The sequence below is a fragment of the Grampus griseus genome (assembly GCF_964374135.1).
Source record: "Grampus griseus genome assembly, chromosome: 8".
NCBI classification, from domain to species: domain Eukaryota; kingdom Metazoa; phylum Chordata; class Mammalia; order Artiodactyla; family Delphinidae; genus Grampus; species Grampus griseus.
Window position 1 is genome coordinate 13768731 of NC_139002.1, and position 17011 is coordinate 13785741.

The 17011-nt window shown below is 52.6% G+C and overlaps 1 protein-coding gene across 2 annotated transcripts in view; it reads left to right on the forward strand.

Moving 5' to 3' along the window:
* Positions 1 to 16745: 16745 nt before the first annotated feature.
* NECTIN1 (nectin cell adhesion molecule 1) overlaps positions 16746 to 17011 on the forward strand; it is a 55032-nt gene continuing 54766 nt past the window's right edge. For both annotated transcript variants that reach the window (XM_082659190.1, XM_082659191.1), the window contains exon 1: positions 16746 to 16876. In XM_082659190.1, the coding sequence (XP_082515316.1) occupies positions 16798 to 16876 (79 nt within the window). In that variant the 5' untranslated portion in view covers positions 16746 to 16797. The remainder of the gene's footprint in view (positions 16877 to 17011) is intronic.

The following is a 17011-nucleotide window of genomic DNA, read 5'->3' on the forward strand; positions in this document are numbered from 1 at the left end:
TTTACTGAAGGTCACACACCAAGCTGGAGGCAGACCCAAGGCCGAAGATCCAGGCGCCCCGACTCCCGATCTAGCACTTTTCCGTCCCGCTGCTCTATCCAGTTCTCACTCTTGGGGACAGATGGCAAAGCCGAGACAGCAGGAGAGCTCCCAAAAGCAGCGCCTGGGGAAGCCTTCTTGCACTAATTAGAGAAGAAGTGATAACCTCATCCCAAACTACACATAAAACTGAACGTAAAGCTCTCTGAACCGTGTACCACTTAACCCTTGGCGGATGTGGGACGTGAATATAGCTCTTCCCCAGTTATTCCCCATCTACAACCTCATCTATCCTAGGCTACTTCACTGTGAGGATGTCCCCAATGTCTGTCTAGGCCAGTACATCTGTCTTGGCCTGGAAACTCCCAGATGAATTTCTTGCTTCCGGAGAACACATACAAGTGCTCAGAAGATGACTTTTAATGTAGATGAAGGCGAGGGCAATGGTGATGAAGAAGGAGGAGAAGTGGGGAGGAAGGGGGTTGCGAGAAGGAGAGAAAGAGAAAGAACAAGAAGCGCAATTCCTAATGTATTATATTAATTTCTTATCCTGGGATCCTAGTTGCCTATAACATCACTGAGCTGTGCTTCACGGAAATGGTGGTGAAGATACACACACGTGTATCTCTCTCTCTGTCTCTCACTCTCTCGGTGGTGCCTGCAATATAATGTGGTGATTAAGCTCAGGCAGAGCCAGACCTCCTGGTTTGGAATCCTGGCTTTGCCACTACTTGGCTGTGAAATTTCAGGCAAGGGCCTTGGCTTCTCTGTGCCTCAGTTTCCTCTTCAATAAAATGGGATAACAACAAACATGACCTCATAGAAGTTTCTGAAGATTATGAGAGTGAATATATGGGCAACACTTAATGCAGTGCTTGGCTGATAGCAGGTAGGCAGTAAACCTTGTCTGTAACTATATTGGGGTGCTGTTTCTTGACACCTTGTCCTGGCCCTATTTTCCTATGGTGTTGGGGGAATTGTCCAGGCTGCCTGGAACAATTTCCACCTCAGTATTCCAATTGTTGGAGCAGAGAGGGACTGCCTTAAGAAGTAGTGAGCTTCCTGTCACCAGGAGCAATCAAGTGGAATCCAGATGAGCACTTGGCATGGATGTGGCAGAAGCAGGGTGGGGGTGGGGGATCTCTTCCAAAGTCCCTTGCGAGCCCAATACACTACGAATATGTGAATAAACACACATCTCCTGGCACCCACATGGGCATAACCTTGCCCACAAACGGGGACACACATACAAGGGTGCGGTCTCCACACTGGCTTTGGGGACCAGGGAGAAGTATTTTAGGCCAGGCAAGCCAACATCCCCAGCCAGCCCCCTCCCCTAGCACCCAGCCTATTCCTGTGTACACACAGGCGAGCAGGTGGCAAGCAGGAGTTTTCAGGGAGGCACCGAATGGGATTTCAAGGAGCCTGTTTCCTACCACTCCCGGTTGTCTTTTTACAGGCACCAGCTGCCAGCCTCCGCGCCCCCATTGCAGGCCAGCTCCAAGACTGCGTGGGGCAGGTGACCAGGAATGGGACAAGGTAATTGGGTGTTGGTTCTGTCTCTGATGGAGGTGGACTGATAGTGCACCTGGGGTAGTCCTGGCAGGTCTGGCCTCTAAAGGGCCGCAGTGCCCAGAATTCGGATGCTGTGAGAGGTAAGGACTTCCCCATTGCAAAAGGAATGAAGCAAGAATTCGTAGGAGGGTCAGAAGCAGCCCCCCTCCAGCCAAACCTATTCCTACCCCTGCCTTGTCCTGACTGACACCCCACCTCACGCAGTCCCCCAACACTTGTCCTGGGTGCTGTGTGCCATCCATGAGCCATTCTTTGGAGAGTGCAAAGTGCTGCTAAACCGGAGCAGCAGCACATTCGAACCTTCCTATCAGCCCGGGATGCATTACTGCATATTATTTGTCTGCAGCAGCTGCGACAGCGGCTCTTCCTTCCTAACAATATCGGCTTCGCCTGGTATTAAAAAGGGCCCCTAAGTGCCACGAACACCTTTGCTAGGAGAGGAGACCACACACTGGGGAGAATGGGGAGGTGGACCACCCTGGGATGAACATTTTGCTGCGGATTAGTCCAAATGTGGATGCAAAAATTAGGTGGGGGAAGGGGAGGAGGAGGAGGCAGACGGAACAGGAGGGGGACAAGGAGCCCGCCCAGGAGGCAGAGCTTTCCCGAGGACCAGTACACCCAGCCCCACTCTGCAGGAGGCAGGGCCCCCTCCAGCTTCCCTGCCACGGCCCGGTTCCTCTTCCCAATCAATGACCTCTTTGTGGCTGAGAAGGTACGGGAACCACTACAAGAACTGGGGGTTGGGGGGAGGCCATCTCGTAAGCTCCCGGGCGCGCACGATCCCAACTTATTGCCGTCGGAGCCAGGGCTCCCGAAAAAGGTCTCCACACCTCTGGTAGCAGGGGGCTGCCAGGGGCAGTGGCTGGAGCCTCTCCGACTCCGTGCGGCCGTCGCCCGTCCCCCAGTCCCGGGAAGAAGCTCTCTCCCCCGGCCCATGCCCGCTAGGTGGCGCTCGGCAGTCATGCTCCTCCCACCCCGGCATCCCAGCAGCCTGAGAGGCCCCTGGACGCCCGCTTGGAGGTGGGCGGGGGGTGGCAGGTGCACCGAGGTGGGGGAGGGAGATAGGAGCAGTATTCCCTCCTTCATTTATTCATGTCCATGGAATTTCTAAGGCCTCAGCCTTCAGTTGCATTAAAAGTGGCCAAGGACCAGGGAAGCTGGAGAATCCGTTCTACACTTTTTTTTTTTTTTTTTTTTTTTTTTTGCGGTACGCGGGCCTCTCACTGTTGTGGCCTCTCCCGCTGCGGAGCATAGGCTCCGGACGCGCAGGCTCAGAGGCCATGGCTCACGGGCCCAGCCGCTCCGCGGCAGGTGAGATCCTCCCGGACCGGGGCACGAACCCGTGTCCCCTGCATCGGCAGGCAGACTCTCAACCACTGCGCCAATAGGGAAGCCCCCGTTTTACGTTTGTCCTTGCATCTATGGCGCCATTCTCTCTCTTTTTATTGAAGTATATAGTTGATTTACAATGCTGTTAGAAGTGTTAGCTTCAGGTGTACAACCAAGTGATTCAGTTATACATATATATGTTCTTTTTCAGATTCTTTTCCTTTATAGGTTGTTACAAGGTATTGAATATAGTTCCCTGTGCTATACAGTAGGCCCTTGTTGTTTATCTATTTTATACACAGCAGTGTGTATCTGTTAACCCCAAGCTCCTAATTTATCCCTCCCCCCCCTTTCCCTTTTGGTAACCATAGTTTGTATCTATGTCTGTGAGTCTGTTTCTGTTTTGTAAATAAGTTCCTTTGTATCATGTTTTCAGATTCCACATATAAGTGATATCATGTGATATTTGTCTTCCTCTGTCTGACTTATGTCACTTAGTATGATCATCTCTAGGTCCATCCATGTTGCTGCAAATAGCATCATTTCATTATTTTTTATGACTGAGTAATACTCCATTGTGTGTGTGAGAGATAGATAGATAGATAGATAGATAGATAGATAGATAGATATCTCCCACATCTTCTTTATCCATTCATCTGTCGACATTGCATGTCCTTCTCTTGAAGGTCTAAATACCCCAGTCCTCCAGAAGCCCACAACCTCTGAGAGACAAGAGATCCAGGAAAAGTTAATCCGAGGTAATCTACGCCAAAGGCCAAGTAGGAAGTACAGCCAGTGCTCTGAGTTCAGAAACAGCCATGGGATAAGACACCACAGAGCTCGGATAGGGGTTATCTTGACCAATCTGCTCCGGACCAATCAGAGCAGAATGGGTGAGAGTCATCCTTCCCTTCCGGTGCCAGGCACTGGACTAGGCCCTGAGTATTTGATTATGACCAGATAACACAGTCCCTGTCCTCAGAAAGTGTGTGGATGAGTGAGGGAGAAAGACACCAGGCAGATAACTACACAAATAATTATCTGACTGCTACTGTCATATGTGAACAGGTTAATATAAAGACTTCGGGAGGAAGATTTCACACCCACCCTGGGTTGCCTGCTGCAGGCCCAACCAGGGTTGGAAGTGAGGAAGTTTGCATTATACAGAACATGAGCCCACTTCCTCTTAGTAGACATAAGAAACGGTTACCTAACATCCAAAGCATAATCAAGACTAGGGCGACATTTTTCCTCTGGGTAAACTGGGAAAAGAACCCATGTTTACTGAGTGCTTAGCTCCACGTACCAGCATGGTTGATGTCTTCTCATTTAACCCTCACTTCACTCTGTGGAGTGGATGTTAAGCCCACCTTACAGAAGAGGAGACTGACGCTCAGGGAGGTTGAGGAACTGGCCCTAGACTGGAACCCATAACTGCCTGAGTCCTAATCCCACCCCTCTTCTGCTGTAACACGCTGCCTCTGGGACCATCTCTGGATACACTGCTGGGACCCAACACAGGGAGCGTAGGGGAGGGGAGAGAGAGAGAGCAAAAGGAGCCTGGCAGGCTAGGAAGCCACCAGGTCAGGGCCCTTGTCACCACGTCCTGTTGGCATAGCCAGCCCTTTCTCAGCATCCTGACCAAACCACCACTCACTTAACATTCCGCTCAGTTTTCACTCCTTCCGACTCCAAATGTTTATCAACACATGCTGTAATGTAATCAGCTCCTGGGAAAATACACACTAGGTAACAGATGCTGACAAGAGTGTCAAACAGATGTCCCCTCCTGTCCCTCCCTCCCTCCCAGCCAGAGCCGGCACACCCAGGAGGCTGGGGAGCACCTCTTGCCACTCCACCCTTCCAGCCCCAGCAGGGGAGGCCCTCCTTCCTCAGTAGCCCGACAGCGTGAGGGTCACAGTGCTGGGGCCTCACACATCTCACCTCATCCTCATGGCGGCACTGTAAGGCTATTCTTAGGACGCCCATTTTGCAGATGCAGGAACTAAGGCACACAGTGACGATGAAACCAAAGTGAGGCAACAGCACCATCAGAAGCAAAAGAAGCGATGATCACTCTGCCTGTTCCTTCACTAGGAGGCCACCTCCCCTGTGGAGCACAGGCCTTTGAAGAAAGCTGTCTCATCACTTTTTTTTTTTTTTTTTTTTTTGCGGTACGCGGGCCTCTCACTGTTGTGGCCTCTCCCGTTGCGGAGCACAGGCTCCGGACGCGCAGGCTCAGCGGCCATGGCTCACGGGCCCAGCCGCTCCGCGGCATGTGGGATCTTCCCGGACCAGGGCACGAACCCGTGTCCCCTGCATCGGCAGGCGGACTCTCAACCACTGCGCCACTAGGGAAGCCCTATCTCATCACTTTTAAATTTGTTGGATCTGAGGCCTCAGGGCCTGGCTTCTACGGACTTGACAGGCCAAGTCAAGTCGGGCTGGCAGCCTGTTCTCCATTTCTGCCCCAACCAGGCTGGGGACAGAATGGGTCCTGAAAGCTCAGGACCGAGCAAAATAGGGAGGCTTCAGATGCCGTGCGAGAGGAGAGAAGGGTCTGGGGAAGGGGCAGGCGCCTTCTTTGTCCTTTTCTCTCCCCTTCTTCTACTACCAGAGCTGAAGGACCCAGAGGCCAGCCCAGACAGAGGGGAGACGAAGGGCACAGAGATGGGGAGAGCCCTGATGGGACAGGACCGCCCCCCAGCTCAGGACCTCTGGACCCTCTGGGATCAGCTCTCTGAGGCTGGGCCATCCTAAAGGAAATCCGTATTTGCTTTTCCCTCCAACGCAGTCAGTTGCTCCTTTCATCTGACAGGAGCTGTAAATGAGACTGTATGGGATTTCTAATGATGGCGGTCTCCCTTTATCAGCCTCCAATTCCCACTTCTCAGCCCAGCTGACTCCAGGAAATGTTTTGACCAGGAATCCAGACTCTAGCACCAGGACCCCACCCTGGTTGCCGCTTTCCATAGCGACAGCTAGCAGTTGTCAAACAGGCATCGGAGGCCAGGAGAAGCTCACGACGGAGAAGTCAGATCTGGGTTCCAGGCCGCCTCCCAGATGGTGTATTTAACCTCTCTGGCTTTTGCTTCTTCAACCGTAAACCTGGGGTGATAATGCCTGCTCCACCCACCTACCTCACTGGGCTGCTGTGAGGATCAAATGAGATTACAGGCCGCAAAAGCCTTTGAAAAATATAAAGCAATCACCCAGCCTGGTTTTGCTATTATTATTATTGCTGTTGTGATTGTGTGTAGGTGCCACTGGGAAAGCCGATTATGGCAATCTGTGTGTCTCTGAGAGTGAGCTTGTTTGTGGGCACGGGGGTATCTGTACCAGATTTGTGGAAGGACGGAGTTCTTGTGTCGTCCCCTGCCTTTAAAGGCGCATACAGGCAATGTATGTGGCTATGAGTTTATCGGTTCATGGGCACACATTCAAGTGTCTTAGTATAATATCATACTAAAATATAGCAATATAATAATCCTATATGCCAGGCATTTTGCTAAGCATTTGATATGGAGGTTGGGCCAGTGCAGGTATGCAGGCATCTATGGGAGGCTAGTTGTGGAGCATTTGTACCATCTGTGTGTCAGTGTTGGGCGAATGTAACGTGATGTGTGCCTATTCATCCCATGCACATAGCAGGGACTCTCTCCATGTGCTCACCTGTGTTGCAGTGAATCTGAGTGTGTGCATGCAAGCATGTGTATGCACGTACATGCATGTGGGCACACACCCACCTCCCTGTACCTGGGTTGATGGTGTAATTGTTCATTATTTATCAGCTGCCTGGCTGTGGGAGCCCCTGGCATGCCCTGAGCTCATTGCCAAGCAGCCATCAGGCCCACACACCCACTGTGGTGACAGCAGCCTGCCTGAGCAGGCAGGTGCCACTCTACTCTCTGGAGCCCCAGTCTGTGCCAGGCAGCAGGGCCCCTGCCAGGGGATTGCCTACGCCACCCTTGAAGCCGAAGGAGTGCTCAGCAGATGGGCCAGGCTCGAGGGCCTTGGGAGCAGAAAAGACAGCTGGCACCTTCAGGTCCAGAGGACGTGGCTGTAACAGGCCAAACCCAGTGCCTGGCCCAGGAACTCCATCTTAGCCAAATAGGGGCTGGGGCTGCCCAGTGGCCAGGTGTGAAACATCCTTGCTCTCTCTGCCACACCACCACGGCTCCTCACTGCCCTCAGGATTAAGTCCAAACTCCAGTGTACAAGGCCCACACAACCTGGGCGTGCACCTCCCAGGCCCCCCGCTTCCCACTCCTCTTGCACCACACCCACCAGACTGAACTCTCAGTCCTTTGATGCACCGAGCCCCCTGGGCCTTCTCACTGCCTTTCCTTCTGCCTGATTTCTCCATGTGACACCCCTGGCTAGCCAGTTCTCACCCCTCGGGGATCAGCTCACCTCTGCAGGAAAGCTTCCTGACCCTAGATTAGGGAGGGGTCCCCACTCACCTGACACGCCCATAAGCCCCTAGATTTCCTTATCATCCCACTTCCTAATAGAACCTTTCTTCCTCATTAGACTTTGGCCCCAGCCACAAAGGGAGCATGTCTCAGTAGTACATGGCTTTATTCCAATGCCTAGCATGGTACCAGGTCATAGGTGGTGCATAAATATTTGTTGAATGAATTGTTTTTAAAAGCCTGTTGAGAGACAGCGGCTGTCTCAAGCTCTCCATATATCTACATCACAGTGTGCATTTGAACAGGCTCTTGGGTTCTCAGATCTCAAGGCTGGGGAGAACCACTCCTTTCCCCACTCCGTCCCCCCATCCTACCCCACCAATCACCATCATCATCCCAACAGGGCTGAAGATGGTAGAGTTTACAAGCCGCTTTTACAAAGGTCTTGGAAATCATCAGCATCCCTTTACAACTGAGGAAACTGAGGCACAGAGAGGTTAAAGTGTCTCGTTCATAGGGGCCAGCTCACTGGTTCACCCAGAGCTTTCCTAGTTTTAGCACTGAAAGTTCCATGTCCCGGGAACCCCCTCAGCCCCAGGCAAAATGGGACAGTTGACCACCCTTCTTGTCCGGGATGCAAACCTAGGACTCCTGACTCCAAATCTCATATCCGCTCCCTGCCCAACTGCCTCCTGAGAGTCCTCAAAATTCAGTGACCCACCCTTTGGATGGCCTCTCCAGACCACTTGGCACTGCCCTGGAGCAAGTCTCTCCAGAAGCATGTGTCCAGGAGTACAGGTCATTAATACTAACCTCAATCAAATAGAATTCAGAGAGACGCTCATTTCTGGAGGGAAAGCACTTTACATAATATAGAAGAAAACTAAGTCTACTATTAAAATAACTTCATAATGATATTAAAGCAAATTTTTAAAATTAAAAAAAAAACTTCACTCACAAAGCATTTTCCTTTCTCCATGTTGCCTTTGCATTTTTCTCTTTCTAAGCGCGGGGTTGTTACAGAACCGCAATGAAGTGTAAGTATCATGCTTGTTCTCATTTTCACTCCACATTACAGAACTCTCGCTTAGGTTTGCCTCATTGTGGATCCTCCATGTCACTAACACCCATTAGCTTAGATCACAGGGAGTTTGGGCTCAGGGCTGCCTCCTTCCTGAAAGACCCGTTTCTCAGCAGGGATTGCTAACTCAGGGCCCCAGCTGGGCTCCTGCGGGTTGCCATGTAAACACCGTCCTCGGGCATGTGTGCTGTTTGCAGGGCAGAGGGACACAGCTTTCATCAGATCCTGAAAAGATCAGCGCCCTAGAGAAGGACACGCAGCTTCACGTCCACTCCCAGGGCGAGCGTCCACCATGCACTTTCTCTGCAGGGCTGGGCTGACCCAGGAACTCTGTTCCTCCCTTACAATAAATTCCATTTCTCAGCTTCCATATGGCTCTCAAAAAAAATCTGTTTCCTCTCCACGATCCTGATAATTATCCTGACCACAACGCCGCCCTCCATCCTGAATCTAAAGGCAACATGGAAGGGGAGAGAGTGTGGGTGGGAGGTTGAGTGTCTTCTTTCTTTCTCTAAGTCTTTTTCCCTTTCACCTCTTTCTGCACTGGGTATGCTCCAGGCTGGAATTTGACCCATCCTCTTCCCATCTCTTGGTCTAAGCTCCCTGGTCCATGGGTATCCTCACCGAAACCCTCTTCTTAGCACCACTGTTGAATTTTAAGTATTCCCACCCCAAATGAGGAATGATCCCCCCATCACATCCAGAATTCCCTAGGGTTTTGGATGTGGTGATTCACAGGAACGTGTTGAGGGAATTCCAACCAGAGGCAGAGTGTAGACTGATTTACCTTCTGGAATCCCTTCTTTCTGGAGAATTGGGTGGTTCGAGAGGGAACTGTGGCCTTTCAATCATCGCTCAGAGCTCCAGCCCTCAGAGCCACAGAGATCCCTAGGAAACCATGGCCCACAAGGGAGACGCTAGCTGCCTATTAGCCACTGAGGTACCACTTTGACCCAGTAGATCATCGGACCTGGGGGGCAGCTGCATTCCACTGACTTGTCATCTTCAAGAGCAATGGCAGCGTGGCAATAGGGAGGCTCTGCAGGGATCTCTGTAAGAATAACAATAATTAAACGTTTCTAAGCACTGTGGGATACGGGATACGGAGGCATCATCATAATCACCACAGCTACCAGGGTGATGATAACAGTAATTAGATGCTGTGGTTTCCCAACTACCCCCCGGGAGCACTGCCTGGGGTGAGGCTGGCCTGTCAGGTTAATGAAGGGGGCACCAATGCCAGCCAGTCCTCTCTGGAGCTGGCTAGGGCTTTGGCCACACTTCCTCCATGAGATTCCTCCTCTTCTCTCGCCTTGCCCTCAGCCTCCACTGACCCCAGATTGGGGACTGGGGACACAGGAGAGGGTGACTCCCATTCAGCATATCACTCTAATGTAGGTTCAAGTTCATCCCGTCCTATCAACAGATTTCAGGGGATTGGGGAATCTTGGGGACTTCTTAACAGGACTCCCCTCACATCAAAGTGGGCTTTATTAGTCAATTAGTGAATGACACAGAGGGGCCTGGGAGATGGCCAGGAGGGGAAGTCTTTATTGTATTGACTTTGGGCCTTCCCCAAGCCCAACAGCTGCCTCTCTGGAAGAGCCTGTGGAAGCCGAGGGGGGACGGTGGGGACAGTTTCCTGGGTAGGACACCTTCCTCAGGGCTGGTCTCTGTCTAATCACTGCCCTCAGCTGTGGAGAAGGTAAGAAAGGTGAGCCCAAGGGCCTATCCTTTGAGCAGACTGTTATTCCTGTAGTCATTGAGTCTCAGAGCCAGGAGGGAACGTGGAATTCATCTGGTATACTCTCCGCGTCAGAGCAAGAATCCCATCCAGGGCATCCCTGATAAGTGGACCTGGGGCCTCAGTCTGAAAAGGGACAGGGAGTTCATTCCATTGTCGGTTCCCTGAACCGACAATGGTCCTGATTGAATCAATTGGTCTTGATTCTTCTCTGTGAAAGCACACAGGCTAGGCCTGTTCCTTTTCCAGTCAGGGTTTTGGGAGCTTGTTAATCACACCTCACTTCCACCTCCTTTGGCCTTCTCCTTTATGAGGTCTGAGGCCACCTTCCAGCCTCTCTCTGCAGTTAACTCCAACTCCTACTTGACTGCAATGACCTTATTATTAACTTCCCTGCTTTCCACCCCCAAAACTTCCATCTTCACTGCTCTCTTCACCTTCCCTCCAGGCTCAGAGAAAAATGAGTCCTCTCTTTTCCAAGGCTAACCCCTCCTCCACCCTAGTCCCACCAGCCACGCTTCCTCCAGGGCCTGCCCCGTGAAGTACACCCTCTTTCCCTTCTTACACTTGTTTTGCCAATCCTAGCCGTCCACTAGCTCTCTTCCTTCTGCCCCAGGATGCTCAGGGGCTTTTGAGTTCCCATCACAAAGGGGCGAATAAGCCCCTTGGTCTCTGTTGTGCGAATCCTCTTCAAGATTCTGGTCCATTTTACTCATTCTGTTCACCACCAAATTCCTCAAGAGCAGGGTGGACACCAGCTGCCTCTGCTTTTTCACCTTCCACATTCTTCTGCTCCCACTTTGATCTGGGTTCTGCCCCCAACACCACCCTCTCAAAGGTCACTGGCGTTTTTGCCACTGTATCCAAAGGCCTCCTCTGATTCCCACCTGCTCTCTGAAGCATCAGACACTATTGGAAACTTCCTCCCCCGTTAAAGTCTCTCCTCACTTGGCTTCCATGACAACCCTCTCTCCTCACCCCCCTCCTCCCTCACTGACCAGTCATCATCTGTCTGTCCTACCCACGTCATTGCCAGATTCATCTCCTGGGAGCCCAGCTCCGACAGCTCCCAACGAGCACTTCTCTGTTCAGAAACCTTCAATGGTTCACCATTGCCTGCGGGAAATAAAACAAAAATCATGGAGTTGGGCTTCCCTGGTGGCGCAGTGGTTGAGAATCTGCCTGCCAATGCAGCGGAGAAGGGATCGATCCCTCGTCCGGGAAGATCCCACATGCCACGGAGCAACTAAGCCTGTGCGTCACAACTACTGAGCCTGTGCTCTAGAGCCCGTGAGCCACAACTACTGAGCCCACGTGCTGCAACTACTGAAGCCCATGTTCCTAGAGCCCGTGCTCCACAACGAGAGAAGCCACTGCAATGAGAAGCCCGTGCACTGCAAAGAAGAGTAGCCCCCGCTCGCCACAACTAGAGAAAGCCCATGCGCAGCAATGAAGACCCAACACAGCCAAAAATAAATAAGTAAAAACAATAAATTTATAAAAAAAAAAAAAAAAGAGAAACATCGCAATTTCTTCCAAGAAATGGTCAAGGCTAAATAACCATGCCTCACCTCCCTAAAAAAAAAAAACATGGAGTTACAAAATGATGCAACTATATGCAATGCATAATATACAATGTAATAATATGTCAGGGGGTTCAAACTTTTTAAGCAGCAGAGTCCATTCTGAAGACTCTTTCTCAGAAGCCCAATGTTTGAAGAGCATGAAAACAGTATGCTCTTTAAACATGCTTCCTACTGAAGCAGGGAATAGGGATCCCAGGAAATTCTAGGGCTTTCAAACCACAGTTAGAAAACCACTGAAAAAATTAAATTCATCAGTCTGCGGGTGAGAAAACAGGCCCAGAGAGGAGAAGTGACTGGTAGAAAGTTGCACAAGATGTGTTAGTCAATCAACACATTTTCATTAAATGTGCCTACTGAGTGCCAGACACATCCTAGGTACCAGCAATAAAGCAGAGGACAAGACAGAAGTGGTCCTGCCCTGGAGGGGCTGACAGCCCAGCAGGGAGTGAACCAAGTATTATAAACAACTACTGAAAGTGGTCACAAGTATGCCAAGGAAACTGTGGGAACATATAGGAAGGGACTCGCCTGGTCTGAAGGGCAAAGTGGGCCACCCTGGGGAAGTGACACATGTAAACTGAGCCCTGAAGGACAGATAAGTAGCTGGTCGAAAGAAGTAAAAGAACATTGAGGCAGCTCCAGCTTCGGTGAAGCCCAAGGAAGCAAGTTTGGTGGCTGGAACCTCAGGAAAGCCCAGCGGCTCCTACTCAAAGCCCTGGAGCAGGCTGAGAAAGGGCTGCAGAAGCAGGCAGCCTCGATGGCCTTACTGAGAACTTGACACTGGCCTCAGAGGCTGGCTGGCCAAGGAAGGCTTCTCAGGCATTGGGACCTAATCATTTGCATTGGAAGACAATCCACTGCTAAATCAGTGGGGTATTGTGTACTGGATCCTGGAACATAAAGTAGACATTAGCAGAAGAAAAAGACATTGGAATAAATTCTGTAGTTGAGTTAATAGTATTATACCAATACTTATTTCTTAGGTTTAACGAAGGTACCACGGTTATGTAAAACATTAATATTAGGGGAAGCTGGATGAAAGACACTTGAAAACTCTGTACCATTTTTACATCTCTTCCGTAAGCCCAAAACTATTTCAAAATAAGAAGTTTTAAAAATACATGTATCCCTCTGGCACTGTGGCAGAGAGGAGCGAAACTGGATGCAGGGAGAGAGATTACAGTAATAACGATGACTAACACTTAAACCGTTCTTCCTGTACACCAGGCATTGTTTCAAATACTTAATGTGTTTAACTCATTTAATCCTTGCAAGTCCATGACTGAGTATTTTATTCCCCCTCATTTTACACATGAGGAAGCTGAGGACAGAGAGGTTAAGTCAGTGGCCCAAGGACACACAGCTACTGAGTGACAGAACTGGAGTTTAAGGATTCAAATCTAGGCAGTCTAGCTCCAGAGTCCTGTGTGCTTGAGCATTACATTGTACCCCCTCCCCTCAGTGTGCACTGGCTCTACTGCAAGGATATTGCAAGGATCAGGCAGAAATCATGAGTGCACGGACTAGGGTGATAACAGTAGAAGTGGAGCCATGTCACTAGACTTAAGACATCTATTGGAGGCATACTCAACATTTGCTTTTGAATTGGAATATGATGGTCAAAGAAGAGGGAAGAAGCAAGAATGACTCCTAGGCTTCCTTCCGGCTTAAGAGTAGGGACCAGAACTTAGTCTCCTGATGCTTGGTCCTATGTTTCTTCCCATCACTGAGGGAAACATTCCAGACCTTTCACAGTCTACTTTCACTTTCTTGTCCCTTTCTCTTATGATCTTCAAAATGCAAAACAAGCTGGACCACCTGCTGCTCCCAAACAGGCCCCAACCTCTCCAACTTTCATGTCCTTGTACAAATTGTTCCCTCCACGGAAAGTGTCCCCTCCATCTCCCTTGGTCCAAATCTGATCAACCCTTCAAGGCCACCTCTTCCAGAAGCCTTCCCTGCTCTCCACAATGAGGAGCACTCGGTGTCTCCTCTGGACGCCAGCATCTTTTTGGCTCTCTTTGGCAGCGAACAACTTCCATCCTATAATATAGTTATTTGAGGGGGGTCGTGGCTCTTGCTGTCTTTGGTGACCTCAGTACATAGCATAGTAGATGCTCAAAAAGATATTTGTTCAGTGAATCATCTATCTGAGTAAACAAGCTCTATCTTATTTCTCTTTGTCCCTTCCTGGCTCCCTTTTCTGTCTACTGCAACCCACCGCACCCGCACACCCACGCGCGCGCACACACACACACAACACATACACGCTGGCACCCATGTTGGTACTTTGCGTGTTTCAGGGACTGGTTTAATCCGCCTCCATCTTCTCCACCCAACCCATCCCCAGGCAGCCATGCCAACCCCCAGGCACAGTCTTTTTGGAAGCCCATTTAATGGCAGAAGATCAGAGAAGCCTTACCCAACGATGGAGAGATGGGAGAACGTAAGCGGGGAACTAGCAGGCATTGGTGCATCTGGAACTGCCCCTTCAACCTATCCAGTCCATCTCCTACAAGTGGTCCTATCCTGGAGGAGGTGACAGCCCAATGGTGAATACATCAAGTATTCAGAAGCAGAGTCTGAGACCACTGCAGTGAACTCAATCCAGCACTGGTCCTTATAGGGCCAGACTAGACGACCACACACCAAATTGAAAAGGCATTCTCCAGGTGAAACCCTCGTGGTGGCTACCTGGTATTCACTGCCGGTCTCTCCTTTCCCCGAGTCTTAGGTTCAGGTACAGCTTAATGCCTCTCTCCTCCAGCACTTGCCTCTGTCTGATAGATAACTCACTCAGCCCCTGTGTGCCTTCCCCACAGAAGCCTTCCCTGATCCCCACCCCACCCCAGACTGAACTGGGCACTTTCTCTGAGACCCGTCAAATCATGTGTGCACATCTCTGGGACACACCACACACATGAAATGCTTGTTTATAACATCTGCTTCTGTTTGTCTTCCCCCTCTGCCCCCTAACTAGACCGAGTGCGCTTAGGGCAATGACGATGTCTCTGTATCCCCAAGCCTGGTATGGTGTTTGGTACAAAGAAAGCCCAATTACATTTGTTAAATGTAAAAGATGGATGTATGAGTGTGAATGTTCACATGAGCACTTTAGTCTACAGGCTTCAGCAGGAAACCAACAGACACTCCAGGACCAGATTCCAAATAATGGGAAAGCGGTGTCCTCCTTGCCCATCCTCTTTCTGCTCTGCCTACTCCCAGGAACTAGAAGTTACATTTTATCAGGAATGGGCCACTCCCCCTCTGCTCCTGCCTGCTGGGCAAAGGGCAGCAATGGGCAAAGGGAGCATTGTCTGGTCAGGCGTCCGGGAAGAACTTGCTTCTCCTTAGCGGGAAACTCTTTCTGTCTGTCTCCTCTTGAGGGAGAGGATGGGGTCCGGAGGGAAGGAACAGAGAGCAGGCGCCGGGCTGCCAAGGGCCCAGAGGGCCCAGCAGCCTTGGCAGGAAGCCAACCACACCCGGATGTGGTGGGTGGTGAATGGGATGGGGCGGAGAGTCCCTGCCTTGCCGCGGACACTGGATGGGTCCCTTTCGCGGGTATCCTGCAAATCGCTCAAAACAGAGGTTCCACAAAGGGGGCAGAGCAAGATTTCTTGCTCTATTTAGGGAGGGGAGGGGGCTTCAGTTTTTGGAAAAGGAACTCCTGAAGGGAGCGTGTATTAGAAAAGACCAGAAACCTCAGCGGCCCCATGTCACCCACGAATGCCCACCACCGACTTCCCTGGCAGCTTCCGGAGGATCCCCCCGCATAGCTGCCTCTCCATTTAGCGTTCAGGATCTTCTGGGCTCTAATCCGAACCCTGCCACTTTCTGCTCATGCCCCTGGGCGAGCCGCCTTGCCCTTCTTTGGGCCTTTGTTTCCTCATCTGTAAAGTGGGGCCAGGGTTGGAGGAGAGGGCCTGGAGAAGACCTTTCGCCTCGGACACTGCTGGATCCTGGTTTCTCCGTACTGCACGCCCGCTCCTCCACAGCCCCGCCTCCACCCAGTCCTAACTCCACCCCCACCGAGCGGCTTCTCCCCTGACGCCGGCCGCTAGGGGTCACTGCCTCCCTTTGTCAGCGACGGAGGAGGGCGGCTAGCCCTTCGGCCCCCTCCCCGGCGGAAAGGCGACCGAAGGGGCATCTCCCGAGCAGTGGGCCTGAGCGCGACCCCACGGCCCTTGCTAGGGATCCGCCTCTGCCAGGGGCCGGAAGGTGTGCGCGGCGGGGCGGAGGCCGGGGCCGAGCGCGGGCCGCGCGTGGGAGCCAGGAGGGGGTTAACGCTAACCCCTCCCCTTCGGGCTGACATCACGGGGAGAGCGGCTGAGAGGCTGGAGCTCGGCGAGTGAGAGAAAGAGAGGGAGAGGAGCGAGCGCGGCTCGACTCGGTGCCCGGGCAGCTCCACATTGTTGCGGATCGCCGGGACCCGGCAGAGCGAGCAGCTGCGGCGCTGCGGGGACGCGGCGCCCCGGATCGCTCTCCTCGCCTGGAGCCGCACCGCCCGATCGGCTGGGCCGCCGAGCCGCGCGCCCTCCGCCTGGGCCCCGAGCCCACCGCGCCGCCCGCCCGCCGCCCTCGCTCGTCCCGCCGCCCTCGGAGGACGGCCGCCCATGGACGCCTTCAAGTTGGAGCCGAGCGGGAGGGTGTGAGCGCGCCGGGGGCCGGGAGCCCGCGCCGGGCAGCCGGGCGCGCCGGGGGTAGGTCCCTCTCCCCAGCCCGGCTCTGCGTGGAAGAAGAGGGCGGGGACCGGCGCGGGGAGGAGAGCGGAGGAGGAGAAGGGGGCATGACTCGTGCAACTTGCGGCGGGCATCTGCCGAGCCTCTGAGCCGGCGGCCGCCCGGGCCCCGGATTGCGTCCGCGCCGATCCCACCCAGCCCACCCAGCCCCGGCCGACGGCTGAGGTTGACCTGGATCTTCAGAGCGCCCGCCGGCCTGCAGGGATCGCCTTCGTCTTCCGGGCTGCTTTCTGGAGCGCGAGGAGCGCTCTCCTCGCGGTCCCTCTCGCCGGACCCCCGGCCCCCGATGGCTCGGATGGGGCTTGCGGGCGCCGCTGGACTCTGGTGGGGACTCGCTCTCGGCTTGACCGCCTTCTTCCTCCCAGGTAAGCACGTTCCGCCTCTGCCTTTCCCTTCCACACACCCCCCCCCCCAATCCAGTGCCTCCCCCGGGGCTGGGAGCTGGATCGCAGGCACGTCTGGGTTGTAGGGAGTGAAAGGAGCCAGAAAAGTTGGGTCAC